The sequence below is a fragment of the Dendrobates tinctorius genome, unplaced genomic scaffold (assembly GCF_039654945.1).
Source record: "Dendrobates tinctorius isolate UK_male_01 unplaced genomic scaffold, ASM3965494v1 ptg000016l, whole genome shotgun sequence".
Classification (NCBI taxonomy): Eukaryota; Metazoa; Chordata; class Amphibia; order Anura; family Dendrobatidae; genus Dendrobates; species Dendrobates tinctorius.
In genome coordinates, this window is record NW_027361684.1 from 66,168,020 (window position 1) to 66,193,086 (window position 25,067).

The following is a 25,067-nucleotide window of genomic DNA, read 5'->3' on the forward strand; positions in this document are numbered from 1 at the left end:
CGCAGAACTTTACATTTCAGAGGGGACTTGTACAGACAATATACATTACAGCATAACAATAATCACATAGATCATAACAGATACCAAGAGGAATGAGGGCCCTGCTCGTAAGCTCACAATCTATGAGGAAAAAAGGGGAGACATGAAAGGTGGGTGGTAACAGTTGCCCTGATTGTATGGACCAGCCATAATGTTAAGTGTGTAACAGTACAGATACAGAGGGCTAATGGATGCATAAAGCATGTGGGAACAAAATGCAGGGAACCTGGTTATGGTAAAAAACTTTTGGCTGTGCCACATAGGGATAGATTAGGTTAATGTGTTGAGGCGGTAGGCCAGTCTGAATAAATGCGTTTTCAGGGCACGCTTAAAATTGTGGGGATTGGGGACTAATCGTATTGACCTGGGAAGTGCATTCCAAAGAATTGGCGCAGCACATGTATAGTCTTGAAGACGGGAGTGAGAGGTTCTAATTATTGAGGATGCTAACCTCAGGTCATCAGCAGAACGGAGGGCGCGGGTAGGATGGTATACTGAAACAAGGGAGGAGATGTAGGGTGGTGCTGAGCCATGAAGAGCTTTGTGGGTGAGGGTAATAAGTTTGTACTGGATTCTGGAGTGGATGGGTAGCCAGTGTAATGCTGGCATAAAGTAGAGGCATCGGTGTAACGATTGGTGAGGAATATGATCCTGGCAGCAGCATTCAAGACAGATTGGAGTGGGGAGAGTTTGGTAAGAGGGAGACTGATTAGAAGGGAGTTACAATAGTCGAGACGAGAATGAATAAGAGAAACAGTAAGAGTTTTTGCGGAGTCAAAAGTAAGAAAAGGTTGAATTCTAGAAATGTGTTTGAGGTGCAGATAACAAGAGCAAGCCAATGATCGTATGTGGGGGACAAAGGAAAGCTCGGAGTCAAGTATGACCCCAAGACAGCGGGCATGTTGCTGGGGAGTAATAGTAGAACCACACATGGAAATGGCAATGTCGGGTATAGGTACATTAGTAGCGGGAGGAAACACAAGGAGTTCAGTCTTTGACAGGTTCAGTTTCAGATATAGTGAGGACATGACGTTCGACACAGCGTTTAGACAATTGCCGGTGTTTTCGAGAATGGCTGGCGTGATGTCAGGAGAAGAAGCGTAGAATTGGGTGTCGTCAGCATAGAGATGGTACTGGAAACCAAATCTACTGACTGTTTGACCAATAGGGGCAGTATACAAAGAGAAGAGGAGGGGGCCTAGGACTGATCCTTGAGGAACCCCAACAGTAAGGGGAAGATGAGAGGAGGAGGAGCCAGCAAAAGATACAGTAAAGGAGCGGTCAGAGAGATAGGAGAACCAGGAGAGAATGGTGTCCTTGAGGCCAATGGAACGGAGCATAGTGAGGAAGAGCTGATGATCCACAGTATCAAATGCTGAAGAGAGATCCAAGAGAATTAGCATGGAGTAATGACCATTTGATTTAGCTGTTAGTAGATCATTAGAAACTTTAGGGAGGGCAGTTTCAGTAGAGTGTAAAGAGCGGAAACCGGATTGAAGAGGGTCGAGAAGAGAGTTTTCTGAGAGATAGCGGATAAGACGAGAGTGGACCAGGCGTTCCAGGAGTGTAGAGATGAAGGGAAGATTAGAAACAGGTCTATAGTTAGCGGCACAGTTTTGGTTGAGGGATGGTTTTTTAAGTAGATGTATGATGGCATGCTTAAATGAGGAGGGAAAGATACCAGAAGAGACAGAGAGGTTAAATATTTTAGTTAGGTGAGGGGTGACGGCAGGGGAAAGGGGCTGGAGTAGATGTGATGGAAATGGGTCACTGGTGCAAGTGGTTGGTCGAGAAGATGCAAGGAGCCTGCTTACTTCTTCTGTGACTGGTTCAAAATCAGAGAGTGAGCTAGATGCAGTGGGGGAGGGAGGACAGTGCATGGTATGAGGTGATTGGGAAATAATTTCCTGCCGGATGTGGTCAATTTTTTCTTTGAAGTAATTGGCCAGATCGTCAGCTCGAAGCTCTGTAGTTGGGGCCTGTACTCTTGGATTGAGTAGAGAATGAAAAGTGTCAAAGAGACGTTTAGGGTTATTGGACAGTGAAGTGATGAGGGTGTTGAAATAGGTTTGTTTTGAGAGGTAAAGGGCAGTGTTGTATGTTCGAAGCATAAACTTATCTCATGGAAGGATAAATAGCCTTCCGATGACGAAACTGTTCATCGTACCGTAGCCTCGCTATCCCTCCATATGCCCTGTTCGCCTCCCCTATGGAGTCCATGTAACAAAATAACTGCGAGCAATTTTCTGGCGCTTTCTCCCCTATAATGCTGGCTAGGATCAAAGCTAGAAAGAAGGTTAACAAGGCCATATCAAGATTTGTTCAGAAGAGGGGGGAGTGGCAATATGCCATGGGAACCTGGAGGAAAAAAGCTGTCACCCACCTATCACCAGACCACCATCACATAACCGTCCAATGAAGGGGATTCGTGCCTTTTATCGGATCCCCACCCCCAAATTTTTGCCAACTTCGAGGACCCACCAACGCCACACCGAGAGCACCCTCCCCTCAGGTGCTCGAGACCCCACCCGCTAGTGCTGCAGTGGCCCTACGTATCCCTTCCTGCAACCCTCTGATCCGCAGAGCCATTCCAAAGTCGTTCAAGATGGTACTGTATCAGGAGCGTACAGCTGTGTAAGGTGTATTAAAGGTATTAAGGTGTATTAAAAAAGGTATTAAGCTGTATTAAAAAAATTAAAGGTATTAAGGTGTATTAAAAAAATTAAATGTCTGTATATATTTTGTTAGTCACAGACCCTCTACCAGTATGTATTTGACCGTAATCCAACAAGCAGATATACGGTACTGTATTAGAAGTATACCGCTGAATACGTTTTTAGTGAAACTAACAATCTCCGTATATGTATTTACGGAGTGTCACACACACACACGCTGACTCTGTATAGATGTTACTGTAATGCGAACAGCAGATATACAATACTGTTTGAGAATCGGACAGCTCAATACGTTGTATGGAGAAATGGAAATGTCCGTATATGTATTTATGGAGTGTCACACACACACGCTGACTCTGTATAGATGTGACCGTAATGCGAACGGCTGATATACAATACTGTTTGAGAATCGGACAGCTGTATACATTGTCTTTATGGAAAATTGTAAATCTCCGTCTATTTTTATACGGAGTGACACACGCTGTCTCTGTATAGATTTGACTGTAATCAAACAGCAGATATACGATACTGTTTGAAAAGCTAACTGCTCTATATGGTGCAGATCTGGAAAAATGGAAAATCTCCTCTGTTTGTTTTTCCAGAGTCATACACACATATAGCTTCACTGTTTGAAAAGTGGACAGCTCTATATGGTGTAGGTCTGGAAAAATGGAAAATCTCCTCTGTTTGTTTTTCCAGAGTCACACACAGATACAGCTTGTATTTGTCCGTAATACCAGCTTGTTTTTGTCTGTGATAGCAGCTGGTACACGGTAGTGTGTGAGGAGCGTACATCGCTTTACGGTGTGTGAAAAAATGAACGCTCGGTAACTGAGCAGAACAAAATAATAAAAGTTGTAGTGCTTGAAAAAGCAGTTTGAACAGCAGTGTGCACACAGCAATGCAGCTATCAGGTAGCCTTAAAAGGCAGCCTAATCACCACCAGCGCTGCTGCACACAGCAAAAATCCTCCCCTTTCACTGCACACTAACTGCACAGTGAACAGCGCTATCAGCAGAAGCAATTTTTTTTTCTTCTTCCCTGCCTAACGCTCTCCCTATTCAGAATCAGCAGCTGCACCTCTCCCTATTCTAAGATCGGCAGAAGTAAGATGGTGGTCACGGCCTTCTATAGGCACTGTGAAGCCACACAAAGCCAGCCAATCACTTGCATGCCCTTCTCTAACATGGTAGGAGCTGCTGCTGATGTAATCGCGTTGCCCACAGTGTGCGTCCTTGATGATTGGCAGAGAAAAGGCGCTGGAAGCATTATTTGAAATGCGACTTTGGCGCTCAAGTCGGCGACCTCATGGCTGACCTCACGCTATGGTTGGGATTCGATCGGCGAAACTCGACTTTAGTAAAAGTCGTCGGATTCTGAATTTGGCCGACTCGTTTCGTTCAACTCTAATCCTGTTGCATTGACAGAAACCTGTCCTAAAATGGTAATAGGAGAGGGGAGCATGTCAAGTAGGAAGCTACACCTCCCACTTTTTGTACAGTAAAACTCCATTGCTGTGACCTGGAGATTACCCCCTTCACGCCGCAGCCCATTTCAGTTTTACTTTTTCTTTCTTTTCGCTCCCTTTTTTCCCAGAACCATAACTTTTTTTTTAAATTTTTTCCATCACTCTGGCCATGGAAGAGCTTGTTTTTTTTGCGAGATGGATTGTACTTTGGAAGGACACCATTGTTTTTACCAAATAGTGTACTGGAAAACAGGAAAAAAAGTGCAATGCTATAACTGACCTGCCATTATGATTCTCCAGGTCATTACAAGTTTGTAGATACTAAACATGTCTAGGTGCATTTTTATTTAAGTAATAAAAAAAATGTAAAATTAGTTAACAAGAAAAAAATTGCGCCATTTTCCGAGTCCGATAGTGTCTTCATTTTTTGGGTTCTAGGTGAGGGGTTATTTTTTGTGCTCCGAGCTAACGTTTTTATTGATACCATTTTGGTGTAGATACAATGTTTTGATCCCCTGTTATAAAAACATATTTCTGGTGTTTTGTCTTTTTTTTCTCATTACTCCGTTTACCGATCGGATTAATTATTTTTATATATTGATAGATCGGGCCATTATGAACTCGGTGATACCAGATGTGTATTTTTTTAATTGTTTTATTTTGAGATGGACCAATGGAGGGTGATTTAAACTTTTTTATTTTTTTAAAACATTTTTTTTAAGTCATGCGCCGTACTTGAACTGCGTATGTTGTGAAAGGGTTAACTATGCTGTGTATTGTCATTCAAAAAGTCAGACAGCAGTGTGAGCAGCCTCTTCAGCCTCAGCAGTCCTGGTATTTCCAGTATTCGATCAGTTATGCAGGATGGACTGCAGTGTGAGCAACCTCTTCTTACCTCAGCACTCCTAGTATCTCCAGTATTAGATCAGAAAGACAGGATGGACAGCAGTGTGAGCATTTTCTTACCGCAGTATACCTGATATTTCCTGTATTAGATCAGTTACTCGGGGTGGACTGCAGTGTGAGCAGCCTTTTTCTTACCTATGGTTCTCTAATATCAACAGTATTAGATCAAATATACAGGGTGCGCAGCAGTATGAGCAGCCTCTCCTTACCATAGTATCACTGATATTTCCAGTGTTAGATCAGATAGACAGGGTAGACAGCAGTGTTAGCATTTTAGGTCCGTTCCTGTAACATAGTGTCATTTGGCTCTGACATCAGAATGTGCTGTTCATGCAAATATTGTTTACAGACACATCAATGAAAGATTTAATAGACCCATATTTAGTGGGTGCCCTAAACATGTGCCTGGGAGTAATGCAAAAAGTCTAAGGCTATGTGCACACGCTGCGGTTTTTGCTGCGGATCCGCTGCAGTTTTGGCCGCTGCGGATCTGCAGCAGTTCTGCAGACAGTGTACAGTAGCATGTAAATCTATGTGATTTACAATCTGCTGTGCACATGCTGCAGATTTTTAACTGCGGAAAAGCTGCGGTTTTGAATCCGCAGAAAGAAATTACATGTCACTTCTTTTCTGCGGATTCTGCTGCGGTTTCCACCATTGTAGAGGTGATAAACCGCAGGGGAAAACCGCAGGCCAATCCGCAGGTAAAACCGCAGGTCATTTTACCTGCGGTTCTGCAGATACAAATCCACAGACCAATCCGCAGTGTGTGCACATAGCCTTAATCTTGCCTCCACTGCCATCCTCCATTGATCTTGGTACTGGTCCATCCAATCATTGGTGCAGGTCCATCCTTTGGCATCAAAAAGGCAGTTGTGACTTTCCACAGTGCTCCCAATGCCACAGCAGTGGCTATTGTGTATAAAATGACAATGGGATCCCAATTTGAGACAGAGAGGCAGCGGCAGCTGAACAGGAGGCACCAGGTATGGTGACTGTATATCAAAATAGTACATTCAATGTGACGATGGATGGTCACCTTAAGTTACATATCACACATGTTGATGCTGTATTCTGTCAGTCTGTCTGCATGTCATACAATATGATTATAACTGCAGTCTTAATGGACAAAATTTATACTTATATGCGGTAATACGAAAATTATAAATATTGTATTGTACTTCTTTCTTTTTAAGGTTATTATTCCAATACTGATGTTTCCACTGTATATTTGGTCAAGTCCAGCCCTCGGAGCCTCTCTCATATGATGAGTTATTACTCCCAGACCACATACATGTGCTGGCACTTCTTACCACAGGCTGTAAGGTACTGTATGTTTAAATGCAGCAGAGATGATAAAATTGTACATTAAAGAGGTTTACCTAAAGTATATAAGACATTTAACATCTATCCATAGTATGATTTCTGGAAGACCCATCCCTGGGAGCCCCACCAATCTCTAGAACTGGAGTCTTGATCCTCCATTACTATTCACTGTGGTTGGAAGTGAATCAAACTGCCTGGCTGTGCATTATCACTATCGCACCATTCTGTGTCTATGGCACTTACAGAGGGAACAAGGCACTGAACAGTGCTCAGCCATCTGGCATTCCCATAAGCATGAATATGACAGCTGCTATTATGATTACCACTACATCTAATCTGACGACACAGGACACCCATTCTTGTGATCGGTGTCCCAGCAGCACCACTCACAGCAATCAGACATTTATCATACTACCTATAGATTTACATGAAATAAAATTGGAAGCGCAAAAAAGGTACAGTATAGGCTAGCCCCATAACAGGCCATAGGTGCCACATTAAAGTGACTCTGTAAGGGCTCTTTCAGACGTCATTGATCATCAGTCCCACATCAGATTGCAATGCACTGACTGGCTGACAGTCTTCTGACTTTGAGGCTATGTGCACACGTTGCGGAACTGCCACGGAAATTTCGGCAGCAATTCCACAACTCAATGCCGCGGGAAATACGCGAGAAATCCGCATCCGTAATTCCCGTGAAAAACTAGCGTTTTGCAAGCGTAATTAGCTTGCAGAATGCTAGCGTTTTCCTAGCAATCTGTAGCATCACTTGGAAAACTGACAGGTTGGTCACACTTGTCAAACATAGTGTTTGACTAGTGTGTCCAACTTTTTACTATTGAGGCTGCCTATGTGGCCTCAATAGTAAAAGATATAATGTTAAACATAATAAAAAAAATAAAAAATCATGATATTCTCACCTTCCGGCATCCCCCGCAGCGTCCCCAGGTCTCAGCGATGCTCACGGCAAGTCCCGTTCCCAGTGATGCCTTGCAACAATGACCCCAGATGACGTAGCATTTCACGAGACCGCTACGTCATCAAAGGTCATTGTCGCAAGGCATCACTGGGACTGGAAGATGGCGGGAGCGTGGCTGAAAGGCGGAAAAGCTGCAGGGGATGCCGGAAGGTGAGAATATCACAATTTTTTTATTTTTATTCTTTTTTTTAACAGGGATATGGTACCCAGGGCCTGGAGGAGAGTCTCCTCTCCTCCAGATCCTGGGTACCATCCGCACATTTTCCGCTTACTTTGCGCATGGTGGGCATGCGTAAAGTAAGCGGAACAATGCATTCCTGTGTGCGGAATTCCCGTGATTCAGCACAAAGAATGAGCCTGCTGCGTATTTTTCCGTGATGCGATTCCACCACAGGAAAATATGCAGCATTAGCACAGCATGTACGGAATGCCATTGAATACAATGGGTTGCTTATTTTATGCGTTTTCGCTGCGAAAAAACGCAGCAAAAATGCATAAAATCCGCTGGAATTCCGGACATGTGCACACAGCCTGTCAGGGTGACAGCTTCATATATTTCAATGAGGCTGTCATTCTCTGGGTCAGGAGAAGCATGGCCAGTCAGTGCATTGGAGATCAAACCAGTGAACACAGATGTCTGAAAGAGCCCTAACTGTACTGGCTCTGTAGAATGTTTTCTTTCAATTTGTACGGTTATTTCTTTACTACATGTTCCTGGAGGGAGTAATTAAATTCCCATAGTCTTAGCAGTACAGTGTTGCTGCTCATATTGGGAGAAAATTTTAGATGTAGAATTTTACAAAAATGACAGCACAGATACAGTTAGGTCCATATATATTTGGACAGAGACAACATTTTTCTAATTTTGGTTCTAAACATTACCACAATGAATTTTAACCAAAACAATTCAGATGCAGTTGAAGTTCAGATTTTCAGCTTTCATTTGAGGGTATCCACATTAAAATTGGATGAAGGGTTTAGGAGTTTCAGCACCTTAACATGTGCCACCCTGTTTTTGCGGCCCCATTGATTTGCAAAAATTTGCCGCAAAAACAAACGGAAGTTTGTTTTTGCGGTGCACCGTGACTTCCGGTTTTGAGGAGCGTCTTTTTTTTCCAATACTATTTCAATAGTATTGGAAAAATAAAAATCAGTTATCCGCAAGCTTTTTTGCAGCGATACGGGCCGCAATACCGGTCCACAAAAGCAGCGGTAAGTGTACAAGTAGCCTAAATCAGAGAAATGTCTCACACAAAATAGTAAATAACATTTCCCACATGTCTAATTTACATAAGCACAATTTTTGAAACTACATTTTTTTGTTAGTTAGTTATAAGAGTTAAAAGTTGACCAGTGATTTCCCACTTTTCCAAAAAAATTTACAAAACCCATCTTTTTTAGGGACTACATCACATTTGAAGTGACTTTAAGGGGTCTAAATGACAAAGTACCCAAAAGAGACTCCATTCTAAAAATTGCACCCATCAAGGTGTTCAAAACCACATAAGTGGTTAGCCGTTAAGGTGCTTCACATGAATTAATGGGATGTGAAAGGAAAAAAAATGAACATTTAATTTTTTTTCACTAAGATTTAACTTTCGATACAATTTATTTCCATTTTTACAAGGGTAACAGGAAAAAATGGAACCCAAAATTGGTAGTGCAATTTCTGCTGAATTTGCCGATACCCCATATATGGGGGAAAACCACTGTTTGGACGCATGGAAGGACTTGCAAGGGAAGATGCCTCATTTGACTTTTTAAATGTAAAATTTGCTGGAATAATTAGCGGACACCATGTCGCATTTTGAGAGCCCCTAATGTGTCTAAACAGTGACTGTCCTCCACAAGTGACCAAATTTTGGAAACTAGACCCCTCGAGGAACTTATGTAGGTGTGTGGTGAGCACTTTGAACCACCAAATGCTTCAAAGTTGTTTATAACGTACAGCTGTGAAAATAAAAATCCAGGTTTTTTTTCTACAAAAGTTTATCTTTTAGGCCCAAATTTTTAAGGGTTAACAGGAGAAAATGGACCCCATATGTGGGGAAAAAATTACTGCTTAGGCGCACATTGGGGCTAGGAAGGGAAGGAGTGAGATAAGTACATAAGTCAGAAATTAATTTAGTAGTCCATGGATGTTTTGTACAGTTTGAAGCATTCTTTCATACACAGACAAGGTTTGTCAGTGAAGGGATCCTTGCATATCCCCCTACTGTAACACACTCAGTACCTCTTCTGTAACCTTCCATTTTTTTGCAGTTTGAGGGACCTCCCGCGGGAAATGTTGACCTGGTACAATATGTGTACCTTCAGTTCCTTAACTCCTTCCTGACATTTGACATACTATCCCATCCATGTGACCTGGTCCTTAATCTCCAAATGCGACATTGCATCCGATCTCAATTCCAGTCGATTTTGCGTTGAAAAAGTCAAATGGCGCTCATTCCCTTCTGAGCTCTGCCATGCGCGCAAACAGTGGTTTACTCCCACATATGGGGTATCAGCGTACTCAGGACAAATTGCACAATAACTTTTGTGGTCCCGTTTCCCTTGGGAAAATAAAATTGGGGGTGAAAAGATCATTTTTGTGGCAAAAAAATATGATTTTTTAATTTTATGGATGTACGTTATAAACTTATGTGAAGCCCTTGGGGGGTTCAAAGTTCTCAACACAAATCTAGATAAGTTCCTTGGGGAGTAAAGTTGCCAAAATGGGGTAACTTGTGGGGGGTTTCCAATGTTTAGGCACATCAGGGGCTCTCCAAATGCTACATGGTGTTCGATCTCAATTCCAGCCAATTTTGTGTTGAAAAAGTCAACAGCTCTCCTTCCCTTCTGAGCTCTGCCATGCGCTGAAACAGTGGTTCCCCTACACATATTGGGTATCAGCGTGCACAGGGTAAATTGCACAAAAACTTTTGCGGTCCAATTACTCCTGTTACCCTTGGTAAAAGAAAAAAAATTGGACCTGAAGTAATTTTTTTGTGACAAAAGTTAAATGTTCATTTTTTTAAAACATTCAATAAATTCCTGTGAAGCACCTGAAGGGTTAATAAACTTCTTGAACGTGGTTTTGAGCACCTTGAGGGGTGCAGTTTTTTTAATGGTGTCACTTTTGGGTATTTTCTGTCATATAGACCGCTCAAAGTGACTTCAAATGTGATGTGGTACCTAAAAAATATGGTGTTTTAAAAATGAGAAATCGCTGGTCAACTTTTAACCCTTATAACTTCCTAACAAAAAAAAATTTTGGTTCCAAAATTGTGCTGTGGGAAATGTTACTTATTAAGTATTTTTTGTGGCATTTCTCTGATTTAAGGGCATGAAAATTGCAAAATTTTCACCAAATTTCCATTTTTTTCACAAATAAACGCAAGTTATATCAATTAAATTTTACCACTTACATGAAGTACAATATGTCACGAGAAAACAGTGTCAGAATCACCAGGATCCATAGAAGCGTTCCAGAGTTATTACCTCATAAAGGGACAGTGGTCAGAATTGAAAAAATTGGCCTGGGCATTAACATGCAAACCACCCTTTGGGGTAAAGGGGTTAAGTACTGGGGCCCACTTCCTAACCTTCAAAGATTAGGGCCTTGATCACTGCCTCCTGTACCTGAAGGTACGATGTATCGGTCTGTCCTGCAGATTGTGGTAGCACAAAATGTTGTACATTGTCATCTGTATGATGTGTGCTGCCAGTTTCTTGTACCACACCTTTGCCTTTCTCATGGCACTGTACGGCTGGAGGACTTGATCGGAGAGATTAACTCCTCCCATGTTCTTATTGTACCCCAGTTCACAGACTGGATTTCAGAACTGTGTAGCGGTACCTTGTGCAGTGCTGGTGGTGCTGCCGTCACCATGTATGGTGGTCAAGAAAAGGACATCCCTCTTTTCTTTGTACTTGACCACCAGCATGTTGCCACTACATTAGGCTCTGCTCTTACCATTCCTGAGCAGCTGCCCAGTTAGTGTATTAGGGAGTAGAGATAAGTGAATATTTAAATGTTCGGATTACGATCGCCGAATTTGCAGTTTTCGCCGAATAACTTGTCCAATATTCACTGAACATAACGGGATGCCTTTCAGGACAATAGGAGGCAAAAACAAACGCATACACAATACATAATAATGGCCCCAAATGCTGACAAAACACATCAATTGAGGGACAGACACCAGGAAAGTAGCCTCATTTCACCCACAGTTCAAATTTTAGCATGGAACTGCAGCAAACAGGCAGGCATGAGGTATCAGTGTCTGGGACAGCATTTACAGCTTTTAATTAAACGTCATAGTAAGATGAGGTGGGTGAGGGATCAGTGTATTCCCCCTTTGCTGGGAGCCCTGATACCACATGCAACACCTCTGCCTGCTTTTATGCTGAGCTACACTCAGGTGGCAGAAATATCAGTTTTGTAGACTACCATTGTCAGAAAAATTTAAGGATAGTAACTCAGGTAGTTGAGTCCAAGGAAGTGGAGGCCTACTGCTACAGGCAACACGCATGAAGGAGACCCAACCAGGAGTGTTCACATTTCCAAATATTATTGGCAGACACTGTGGTATTCGCAGGTACGCAGGATGCAGTGACAAGTCGGAGACGGAGTAGCTCAAATTCAACTTTTATCTATAGGTTATGTGGTTAACTAGTAAAACTGACAATAGTTCTCCATGCAGGGAGGTTGGACATAAATACACCAATAACAGGTTATATGAACTACTCGACAAATGCCGGCAACTGTATTGCTGCGTTAGGGCCGACTACGAGTCCTGGAACTATACTGTAGCAAACAACGGAATGCCACTTATCCTTTCCTGATGTCCTGTAGAGTTCTTGTCCGGGAGTTATCCATTCAGCATCTCAGCCACTGGGCCCAGCCGAAGAGGACTTGTCATAGGCTTCGGGTGTTCCTCCGCCCAGGTGCGGAAGGGGCACAACAGACTCCGTGAGAGTTCCTCAACGTCGGGGCCCCTCTCGGAGGCATGACGATGGCAACCACAGGCCTTGAAGTACAGGCCGTGGGATGAAGTGGGGCAGTAGTGGTCGTGGGCGGCAGCGTACTGGTCGCAGCCGCGGGGTGGAGAGGGGCAGTGGTGGCCGCGGGTGGCAGCGTACAGGCCGCAGGCATGGTGTGGATCTGGACAGTGGTGGCCGTGGGTGGCAGCCCACAGACCGCAGCCACGGGATGGAGCGGAGCAGTGGCAGCTGCGGGTGGCAGCACACAGGTCGCAGCAGCGGGATCGTACGGGGCAGTGGTGGCCACAGACGGCAGCGCACAGACCGCAGCCGCGGTCAAGAGTCTGGCAGAGGCAACCGCGGGTCTCAGCGTCTGGGTGGTAGCTCGAGGTTTCTTCCCTGCGTCGCCCTGATCCTGTCTCTCTCGCAGGCGTCGACTCCCTCCTGCTCTCCAGCAGCACCTAGGCTCCTGCTTCCTGCTGCTTCTGTCTCTCCCTGTCGGGTGCCTCCTGCTGGTTGTGTCTGCTCCTTTTACAGTAGCCCTGCCCCCATCCTTTCTAGAAGAGTATCTGACACCTGTTTATTCCTTCCCCCAGAAGCAAACCCCCCCGGGAACCTTGGTCACAGCCCCCTTGGTTCCGGCTCGGGTACACAGCGGAGGCTCCATCTCCTACAGACACCACCAAAGTGGTATCAATTTCACCACAGTACAAATAGTATAATAGTGACAGATAGGTCTTCCACTACACCCAATTCAATACATGGACACCCAGCCAGGAGTGTTCACATTTTAAAAAATGAGAGCCTGACACCACCGAAGTGGAATAACTGTCGCAAGAATAGAAATAGTATAAATAGGACTGAGACGTCTACCACTACAGCTAACCCAACAAATGTAGACCAACCATGACTGCTCACATTTCCACAAATTTGTGTTAACATCATCAACAGCAGCAGACACAGCAGGCACAAAAGCCACACTAAAGATACAGAGTGGATGTCAAGACCCTGTCAGCACCCGCTATCTGCCATGGCTGAACAGGGTGACTCACCCACACTGCGAGGGAGCCTGGGGATCAGGTGCTGCGAGGGAGCTCAGGCAGATGGGACCTGAGCATTGTGGTGAGAGGGGACGCTGTACTAGCAGGAGGCAGATGAACCTGCGATCATGTGACCGCACGTCACAGGAGGGGGCGGGGCTACAGTGGAGCACCGCTGGAAGACAGCAGACCCGAGGGTATGCAGCGGTTACTCTGGAGAGTGAATGCAGGTTAGACGAAAACGGAGGTCATTCATGGAGAGGGCAGCGCGGTACAGGAGGGGCGAGCCGAGAATTGTCAGGACTTAGCCAAGGGGTCAAAACACAGAGATGGCAGCGCGGTACAAGAGGGGCGAGCAGAGAATGGTAAAAACGAAGCCAAGGGGGTCATACACAGAGATAGCCGCGCAATACAGGAGTGACAGGCAGAACTCTTAACGGGGACAAAACCAGATCAGAACCAGACAAGCATAAAGTAGCACAGGCACAAAGAACAGACACAGGCACAACAGGGTCACGCACACTCGGCCAAGGGTCAGAGTATAAGCCACGAAGAATGACCCCACAATGAGGCTATAAGAAGCCTCCCAAATCCCAGAGTGAGGCCATCCAGATTAACCTCTGAACTACCTAGTCCTACTAGCTGAGCAAACCATGACAGTGCAGTTACGTGACATTAATGCAACACAGTGTAAAATCCAATTTCAACTAGTCTGTACAGTCTGTGATTGGGGTGCAAAAGTCCTTGGAGATCAATGACGTGTTCATCTTGTTGAAAGTTAGGCGGTCTACACTTTCAGGGGACAGCCGGCTGCACTTATCCATCAGGACACAACCAGCAGCGCTGAAGACACGTTTTGAGAGAATGCTGGCTGCTGGGCATGATAAAACTTCCAAGGCATGTGAGGTGAGCTCAGGCCACTCATCCATTTTGGAAAACCAAAATGTGAAAGAGTCCAAACCCTCCCTGATGTTATTTATATTCAGCTCTAGATACTCCAGCACCATCCTCTCCATTTGTTCATCACGTGTAAGACTTGGACTCTGTTGTGCTAGTGCACAAGTTGGTCTAAAAAAAAAATGTCAAAGGACTCACAGAAATTGCTTCTTCCACCACCGCTGCTGCTGCTAATGTTTTGGCATTGACGAATTGACGTGCCGGAGATTGGAAGTGTAGAGCTGCGATGCGAACTGTGTACTTCACTGCTATCTTGGGGAAAAACTCTCTTAAGGTTGTGTAAAGGTGTGTTTCAATACTCCAGCATTCACGGGTCCCTTTCTAGGGCGGGAATCGTCTGGAAAAATTTGGTTTTATAAAATGGATCTCACAGAGTGGCAACCCAGTATTCAGCATTATTCTTAATCATAACAATACGCAGGGCCGGCCAGAGAGATTACGGCGCCCTTGGCGAAACTATTTTGTTGCGCCCCTACTATTCTTGGCAGTAGATGAAAACTTGGGATATAAATTTAGGAGCAAAATAAACCACAACAACAATGATTAATTAACTCTCTCCTAACTCTTTAATCTTCTGAGAAGTTGTATAGGACAAATATATACAAAGTAATCAATAACACAAAACAAAAACGACCGTAGGTAATTAAAATTTTTGTTTCCTTGCCTTTTTTTTTTAAAAGGATGATACTAAGTCACCGAGATTAATTTGTTTAGCAACTTCAGATTCTATCGAAATTGTTGCCAACCCAACCAACCTCTCTTGCATCATATTTGCCCTTAAATATGTACACTTTTCTTTCCATCCCTAAAACTTTTTGCCTTTTGAAAAGATTTTTTATAATTTTTTCTATTTTTTTCTCTGGCGCCCCCTTTGGGTCGGCGCCCTAGGCGGCCGCCTAGTTCGCCTATGCGTTCGGGCCGGCCCTGACAATACGAGGATCATGTTGAAGATAGTGCAGCAAGAAGGCACTCATATGTCGGGCTCTACCATGAGGTCCAAGCCCATGCTGTGTTCGTGTCTGGGTAATAATAAGGCTTTAAAACAAAGAATTTGCGTGCACCACAAAAAAATCTACATGGAAATCATACCAAACTGTGTACATACCAAACTGTGTACATACCGTACGCATACAGAAGCATACGTGGAAAAAGCATGAGGAGCAAAGAATATGCATATAAGCAGGGATCACCTTAACAAATAAATGTTATTTAATTGAGTACTACAAAAAGCAGAAATACACCACAATATAAAACCATTTAAAATGCCACAATAGCTGAAAAAAGAAAAATGTGACCAAATGAGGTCCTCCCCAAAACAAGGCTCACATGGCGCAATCAGACAAGGTGATGTGCAATAATTAGTGTTGAGCGATACCACCCGATACTGAAAAATATCGGATCGGAATTGATCGGCCGATCTAAAAAAAGTATCGGGTATCGCAGATTCCGATCCCGGAAGTCCCATTCAAGTCAATGGAACTGAAATATCGAAATTAAAAAAAACCTTTCTTTCCCTGTAGGTTAATTCTACTTGAAGAAACACAACTAATAATAATGTAGAATATATTGTGGGAGGTGTAGGAGACATTAAAGCCATAGAGTTTTAGCCCAATCAAATGGAATAGCAGGAATTAAATTTTTTTTTTTTTTAAAGACGTTTGGAGTTACAAAGATATTTACTATGTTAACCTCTTTTACATTTTGTCAGATATGTATGTTTCACTACTTCCATGCTCTTCACCTTCTTTTTTACTTCTCCCACACTTTCTCCTTCATCATCCTCAGCAGCATCTTTTTCATCAACTTCTTCACCTTATTCATCTTCTTCTTCTTCTTCACCTTCTTCCTATTTAATTTTTATTTTACATTCTTCATATTCTTCTTATTCAACTATTATTCTTCATATTCAACTTCTTCAGCTTCTTCCTATTCTTCTAAATCATATTCTTATTTGTGTCAGGCATTCCTGAAGTTGTTATTTATAAAAGTTTGAAGATTACACCTTCCGTTCAGCCTGTGACAACAGATTTTCAACAGGATTTGTCCGCGTTCAGTTTGGCCTGCAGCAGGCCTTTTCCAGGGGCACCACGAGGAGGAACGGACTCACCCCCATACACTGCTTTGTCTTCTTCTGCTTATAAAATAGATAATATCATTTGCTCTGATTCTTAGTCTTATGCTTAATGTTCTTCTGCTTTTGGTTTTTATGCTTCTTGGTCTTCTGTCTCTTGTTGTTCTGCATCTTGGTGGCTGTCTTCCTGTTCTTTGTCCTCTTGGTCATCTTCTTCAGGGTCATCTTTTAGGTATTCTTCTGTGTGGTCTTCAGGGTCATTGTCAGGGAGATCCAGAGTGAGCATCAAAAACCATTTCTACAAGCTTGAACTTGGAAAAGTAGCAGAAGGAACAAGAAGGCTGAGGAACTGCCGAGAACCAGCTGACGGTACTGGAACCCGGAGGGGCAGCAGAATGAACAAGAGCCAATGGCACAACCGTGGACCAGCTGACGTTGCTGGAACATGGTTACTAAGCAGGAGGTACCTGTGCTCCAAAGCACTACCAAGGACCAGCAGACATTGCTGGAACTCAGATACCAAGAAGGAGGCACCTAGACCAAAGGCACTGCCGAGAACCAGCTGACGGTACTGGAACCCGGAGGGGCATTAGAAGGAACAAGAGCCAATGGCACAACCATGGACCAGCTGACGGTGCTGCAACCCGGAGGGGCAGCAAAATGAACAAGAGCCAATGGCACAACCGTGGACCAGCTGACGTTGCTTGAACACGGTTACTAAGCAGGAGGTACCTGTGCTCCAAAGCACTACCAAGGACCAGCAGACATTGCTGGAACTCGGATACCAAGAAGGAGGCACCTAGGCCAAAGGCACTGCCGAGAACCAGCTGACGGTGCTGGAACCCGGATGGGTAGCAGAAGCTGCAAGAGCAAATGACACTAGCGAGGACCAGCTGATGGTGCTGGAACCCGGAGGGGCAGCAGAAGGAACAAGAGCCAATGGGACAACCGTGGACCAGCTGACAGTGCTGGAACACAGTTTCTAAGCAGGAGGTACCTGTGCTAAAAAGCACTACCAAGGACCAGCAGACATTGCTGGAACCGGATACCGAGAAGGAGGCACCTAGGCCAAAGACTCTGCCGAGAACCAGCTGGCGGTGCTGGAACCCGGATGGGTAGCAGAAGGTACCAATGATCAACAAAGTTGCAAGGCCGCGAGCAGGACGCAGTTTCCGAAACCCACAGTCCTACAGGGGGTGCTTGTCCTATTGGCACTACGGAACCAGCCTTTATTACCAGAACCCGCAGCCCACATAGGAAGCACCAAAACTGCAGGCACCATAGACTCGGCTCACCCGACCGCAACACAACAGGACAACGTATTGGTGGCAAAGTGACGTTGACAGTACCCGGAAACAGCAGGCATGCTGGAACCAGGCTGGGCAGGAGGGAGTGCCCCTGCCAAACACACATCCGAGAACCAGCTGACAGTGCTGGAACCCGGATGGGTAGCATTAGCTACAAGAGTCAATGGAACTACCGAGAACCAGCTGATGGTGCTGGAACCCAGAGTGGCAGCAGAAGGAACAACAGCCAATGGCACAACCGTGGACCAGCTGACTGTGCTAGAACATGGTTACTAAGCAGGAGGTACCTGTGCTACAAAGCACTACCAAGGACCAGCAGAGGTTGCTGGAACTCAGATACCAAGAAGGAGGCACCTAGGCCAAAGGCTCTGCCGAGAACCAGCTGACGGTGCTGGAACCCAGAGTGGCAGCAGAAGGAACAAGAGCCAATGGCACAACCGTGGACCAGCTGACGGTGCTGGAACATGGTTACTAAGCAGGAGGTACCTGTGCTACAAAGCACTACCAAGGACCAGCAGAGGTTGCTGGAACTCAGATACCAAGAAGGAGGCACCTAGGCCAAAGGCTCTGCCGAGAACCAGCTGACGGTGCTGGAACCCAGAGTGGCAGCAGAAGGAACAACAGCCAATGGCACAACCGTGGACCAGCTGACTGTGCTAGAACATGGTTACTAAGCAGGAGGTACCTGTGCTACAAAGCACTACCAAGGACCAGCAGAGGTTGCTGGAACTCAGATACCAAGAAGGAGGCACCTAGGCCAAAGGCTCTGCCGAGAACCAGCTGACGGTGCTGGAACCCAGAGTGGCAGCAGAAGGAACAAGAGCCAATGGCACAACCGTGGACCAGCTGACGGTGCTGGAACACGTTTTCTAAGCAGGAGGTACCTGTGCCCTGATGAAGTGAGCTGGGACTGGCTCAGGAAACACATTGGCAATAAAGATACCTTGAATTCTACCACAGCAGCGCAGTCTCTTATTGCACTACCAGCCTTCTCTTTGTAAAAAGCACTACCAAGGAACAGCAGACGTCGCTGGAACTCGGATACCGAGAAGGAGGCACCTAGGCCAAAGGCTCTGCCGAGAACCAGCTGACGGTGCTGGAACCCGGATGTGTAGCAGAAGCTGCAAGAGCAAATGACACTAGCGAGGACCAGCTGACGGTGCTGGAACCCAGAGTGGCAGCAGAAGGAACAAGAGCCAATGGCACAACTGTGGACCAGCTGACGGTGCTGGAACACGGTTACTAAGCAGGAGGTACCTGTGCTCCAAAGCACTACCAAGGACAAGCAGACGTTGCTGGAACTCGGATACCGAGAAGGAGGCACCTAGGCCAAAGGCTCTGCCAAGAACCAGCTGACGGTGCTGGAACCCGGATGGGTAGCAGAAGGAACCCAGGAAAAAACAAAATTGCAAGGCCGTGAGCCGGCCGCAGTTACCGAAATCCACAGTCCTACAGGGGGTGCTTGTCCTATTGGCACTACGGAACCAGCCTTTATTACCAGAACCCGCAGCCCACATAGGAAGCACCAAAACTGCAGGCACCATAGACTCGGCTAACCCGACCGCAACACGACAGGACAACGTATTGGTGGCAAAGTGACGTTGACACTACCCGGAAACAGCAGGCGTGCTGGAACCAGGCTGGGCAGGAGGGAGTGCCCGTTCCAAAGACACTTCTGAGAACCAGCTGATGGTGCTGGAACCCGGATGGGTAGCAGAAGGTACCTATGATCAACAAAGTTGCAAGGGCGCGAGCAGGACGCAGTTTCCGAAACCCACAGTCCAACAGGGGGTGCTTGTCCTATTGGCACTACGGAACCAGCCTTTATTACCAGAACCCACAGCCCACATAGGAAGCACCAAAACTGCAGGCACCATAGACTCGGCTAACCCGACCGCCACACGACAGGACAACGTATCGGTGGCAAAGTGACGTTGACACTACCCAGAAACAGCAGGCGTGCTGGAACCAGGCTGGGCAGGAGGGAGTGCCCGTGCCAAAGACACTTCTGAGCTGCAACTGGCGATGTTGGAGCCCAGGGGTCAATCATGCAGCAGGCTGAGGCCTACTTGGAGCGAGTTTTATATTGGTTGTACACAACTACTGATTTTAACCGGGCTCCACTTAGGCCTCTGGCTCTACTGTTTCTAGTATTTTCCTTGGCCTCCAACCCCGCCAGTCGCTGCTCTGAAGTGGCGTGTGCACAATCCACACTTGTTCCTGTGTGACTGGGGCTCATTTACGTCAGTTGATCCACTGATGTGTGTCCGGCAAGGTCTCCTGCTCTGTCCACATTCCCACTACTAGTAATGGGAATGGGGACAGAGCGGGAGACATTGCCGGACACACATCAGTGGATCAACTGACGTGCCTAAGCCACAGTAACACAGGAACAAGAGTGGATTGTGCAGACGCCACTTCAGAGCAGTGACTGGCGAGGTTGGAGGCCAGGGGAAATACTAGAGACAGTAGAGCCAGAGGCCTAGGTGGAGCACGGTTAAAAATAAGTAGTAGTGTGAGTTTGGAGGCAGCAGGAGACTTTGCCATCCACACAGCAAGGGAACAGCTGGCGTTACTGAACCCCACAGACACCGGAGCGAATGTTTTAATCTGTGCGGACGGCAATTCCAGGCTACAACTGGTTGTGTTGTAGCCCAGGATCAATGCTCCTAGCAGGCTGAGGCCTACTTGGAGCAAGGAGAAAATACGATGTAGTGTGAGTTTGGAGGCAGCAGGAGACTTTGCCATCCACACAGCAGGGGAACAGCTGGCATTACTAAACCCCACAGACACAGGAGCGAGTGTTTCAATCTGTGTGGACGGCACTTCCAGGCTACAACTGGCTGTGTTGTAGCCCAGGATGAAGCATGCAGCAGGCGGAGGCCAACTTGCAGCTGGTTTTATAGAGGTTGTAGACTACTACTGATTGTAACCGTGCTCCACTATGGCCTCCAGCTCCACTGTCTCTAGTATTTCCCCTGGCCTCCAACCCCGCCAGTTCCTGCTCTGAAGTGGCGTCTGCACAATCCACACTTGTTCCTGTGTAACTGTGGCTCAGTCACGTCAGTTGATCCCCTGATGTGTGTCTGGCAAGGTCTCCTGCTCAGTCCTCATTCACACTACTAGTATTGGGAATGTGGACAGAGCAGGAGACCTTGCCGGACACACATTAGGGAATCAACTGACATGACTGAGCCACAGTAACTCAGGAACAAGTGTGGATTGTGCAGACACCACTTCAGAGCAGGAACTTGCGGGGTTGGAGGCCAGGGGAAAAACTAGAGACAGTGGAGCCAGAGGCCTAAGTAGAGCACAGTTACAAATTTGTAGCAGTTTGCATGTGGATGGAGCAGGAGACTTTGCCGTCTACACAGCAGGGGAACAGCTGGCATTACTGAACCCCACTAACACAGGAGCTAATGTGTGCTTCTCTGCGAAGACGGCACTTCTGAACACCAACTGGCATTGTTGGAGCCCAGGATGAGGCATGGAGCAGGCTCAGGCCTGATGTTGTTGTTGGTGGAGGCAGCACTAGACTTTGCCATCTACACAGCAGGGGAACAGCTGGCATTACTGAACCCCACTAACACAGGAGCTAGTGTGTTTTGCTCTGTGAAGACGGCACTTCTGAACACCAACTGGCGTTGTTGGAGCCCAGGATGAAGCATGGAGCAGGCTGAGACCTGATTGTTTTGGCATGTGGATGGAGCAGGAGACTTTGCCGTCTTCACAGCAGGGGAACAGCTGGCATTAATGAACCCCACAGACACAGTAGCAAGTGTGTTTTTTCTCTGCGAAGACGGCACTTCTGAACACCAACTGGCGTTGTTGGAGCCCAGGATGAGGCATGGAACAGGCTGAGGCCTGATGGTGTTGGCATGTGGATGGAGCAGGAGACTTTGCCGTCTACACAGCAGGGGAACAGTTGCCATTACTGAACCCCACTAACACAGGAGCTAGTGTGTTTTGCTCTGTGAAGACGGCACTTCTGAACACCAACTGGCGTTGTTGGAGCCCAGGATGAAACATGGAGCAGGCTGAGGCCTGATTGTTTGGGCATGTGGAGGCAGCAGGAGACATTGCCGTCCACACAGCAGGGGAACAGCTAACGTTACTGAACCCCACTAACACAGGAGCTAGTGTGTTTTGCTCTGTGAAGACGGCACTTCTGAACACCAACTAGCGTTGTTGGAGCCCAGGTTGAGGCATGGAGCAGGCTGAGGTCTGATGTTGTTGGCATGTGGATGGAGCAGGAGACTTTGCAGTCTACACAGCAGGGGAACAGATGGCATTACTAAACCCCACTAACACAGGAGCTAGTGTGTGTTTCTCTGCGAAGATGGCACTTCTGAACACCAACTGGCGTTGTTGGAGCCCAGGATGAGGCATGGAGCAGGCTGAGGCCAACTTGCAGCACGTTTTATAGAGATTGTAGACTACTACTGATTGTAACTGTGCTCCACTTATGCCTCAGGCTCCACTGTCTCTAGTATTTCCCCTGGCCTCCAACCCCGCCAGTGACAGCTCTGAAGTGGTATCAGCACAATCCACACTTGTTCCTGTGTTACTTGGGCTCAGGCCCGTCAGTTGATCCCATGATGTGTGTCCGGCAAGGTCTCCTGCTCTGTCCTTATTCACACTACTAGTAATGGATGGAGCAGGAGACTTTGCCGTCCACACAGCAGGGGAGCAGCTGGCATTATTGAACCCCAATAACACAGGAGCTAGTGTTTTTCTCTGTGCAGACGACACATCTGAGCGACAACTGGCTGTGTTGAAGCCCAGGGATTATAGTTCAGGTTGTAGAAACATGAACACAACAGGAGACCTGGATACAGTTGCCAACCAATTATTTAGTCGGGAAGAGGACTGGCAAATTCTGGGGAGATCCAGGCCTTGTTCATTTTCAGAAAAGTAAGCCAGTCGACATTATCGGAAGAAAGTCACGTGCGACGGTCTGTTAGTACACCACCTGCGGCACTAAAGACGCGTTCCGATAATACACTGGCAGCAGGGCAAGCCAGCACCTCCAATGCATACTGGCTAAGCTCTGGCCATGTATCCAGCTTAGAGACCCAAAACTTGAAGGGGGAAGAGCCATCTGGGAGTACACTCACAGAGCAAGACATGTAGTCTGTCACCATCTGACGGAAACGTTGCCTCCTGCTGACTGGAGCCATCAGTGATGGTGTAGACAATTGTGGCGGACACACAAAACTTTGCCACATGTGGGCCATAGTGGTCTTGCCTTGTGCCTCGATGCACAGAGGTGCTTTGTAAAGCACTAGCACCACTGCTGTCAGGTGGAATGGAAAACATGATGGATTGCACCAGTGTGTCTTGGTACTCCCGCAGTTTATGCTCCCGGCACAACTTTGGTATGAGGGTTTGCAAGGTGTACACCCAATAATCAGCCGTGTAGAGAATGTGGGCGATGCGGCGGTCGTTTCTCAGGCACTGTAGCATGAAGTCAACCATGTGCTGCAGACTCCCAACTGCCAAAGAACCGCTGTCCCCTGCTTGAGGTGTGATCTCTGCCTGCTCTGCATCACCCCACCCTCGCTGTACATACTGACTAGAGCTTTGTGTACCTCCCTCCTCTGGAGAGATGTCTTCCTCCTCCATTGACTCCTCCTCATCCTCCTCACAAAGTGTCCCCTGCCTAGGCCTTTGTGAGGAAGCACGTAGCGCAGACTGTCCAGAAGCAGATGGCATTTGGGACTCCTCATCCTCCACCTCTTCCAAAACCTCATCCCTTAGTGCTTGCAGTGTCTTTTGAAGCAGGCAGATAAGGGGGACAGTCATGCTGACTAGTGCATCATCTGCACTTGCCATCCGCGTGGAATCATCGAAGGCACGCAAAACGAGGCAGATGTCCTTCATAGAGGCCCACTCAGTGGTGCTGAAGTGTGACCGGTGCACAGTGCGACTTGTTTGCGCCTGATGCAGCTGGTACTCCATGACTGCTGCCTGCTGCTCACACAACCGCTCCAACATATGTAACATAGAATTCCACCTGGTGGGTAGGTCACATAAGGTGCGATGTTCCGGAAGGCGTAATCGGCTCTGCAGAGCAGCAAGGCGCGACCTTGCAGTGCTGGAACGCCGCAAGTGAGCGCACTCTATGCGGACCTTGTGCAGTAGTGCATCAAGATCTGGATAGTCCCTCAGAAAGCTCTGCACAACCAAGTTGAGCACATGTGCCAGACATGGGATGTGAGTGAGGTTGCCTAGGCCAAGAGCTGCCACCAGATTTCGGCCATTGTCACACACTACCAAGCCCGGCAGGAGATTCGCTGGCACAAACCACACGTCGCTCTCCTGCTTGATGGCATTCCAGAGCTTCTGCGCTGTGTGGCTTCGATTCCCCAAAGAAATTAATTTCAGTATGGCCTGTTGACGTTTGGCCATGGCTGTGCTCATATCGGTCGTAACAGGCTCTTGCTGCGCTGTTTCAGAGGAACTTGAGTAGGAGGAGGAGTCAATGTGTACAGACTGGATTCCTGCAATCCGTGGAGTTGGCAGAACACGTAGAACACCACTCTCCAGATCTGTACCCGGCTCCACAACATTGACCCAATGGGCAGTGAGGGAAAGGTATCATCCCTGTCCATGGTTACTGGTCCACGCATTGGTGGTCAGGTGGACCTTGCTACTGACGGCATTTAGTAGCGCATGTTTTATGTTTGCCTCCACATGTTTCTGCAGGGCAGGGATGGCTCGCCTGCTGAAATAAAAGCGGCTGGGCACGGTGTATTGTGGGACTGCCAATGCCATGAAGTCCCGGGAAGGTGTCAGTCTCCACCAGCCTGAATGACAGCATTTCAAGTGCCAGTAGTTTGGCAATGCCAGCATTCAGAGCCTGTGCTCGGGGATGGTTTGCCGAGTATGGCTGCCTTTTCTCTCATGCCTGTGCTACCGATGGCTGTCGAGTGGCATGGGAGTGTGAGGATGACTTGGAACGTGGTGCTGTGGGTGGAATGTCACAGGGTCTCCGGACAACAGTGCCAGAGGTTCTTCCTTGGCGATCCTGTGAGGAAGCCAAACCAGCTGTGTGTGAGCTGGAGGAAGAGGCCCCAACACGAGCTGAAGAGGTGGTAGGTGGTGCTGTACGTTGGCCTACGTCTTCAGTGTGTCTGTGTAACTCCACCTCGTGCTTGGTCCGCATATGTTTCCACATATTAGTGGTATTGAGGTTGCTGACATTTTTCCCTCTTTTGACTCTCTGATGACACAGCTTGCATTTGACAAAGCAAATGTCATCTGCAACTGTGTCAAAAAAGGACCACGCACTGCAAGTCTTGGGAGCGCCCGTTTTGCCTTTTGAAAGTGGA

The 25,067-nt window shown here is 46.8% G+C and overlaps 1 protein-coding gene across 1 annotated transcript in view; it reads left to right on the plus strand.

Moving 5' to 3' along the window:
- Nucleotides 1-25,067, plus strand: part of LOC141080603 (acetylserotonin O-methyltransferase-like) — a 293,335-nt gene that overhangs the window by 83,413 nt on the left and 184,855 nt on the right. Inside the window, exon 3 of the mRNA XM_073565940.1 lies at nt 6,285-6,414. Coding sequence (XP_073422041.1) covers nt 6,285-6,414 — 130 coding nt within the window. The remainder of the gene's footprint in view (nt 1-6,284; nt 6,415-25,067) is intronic.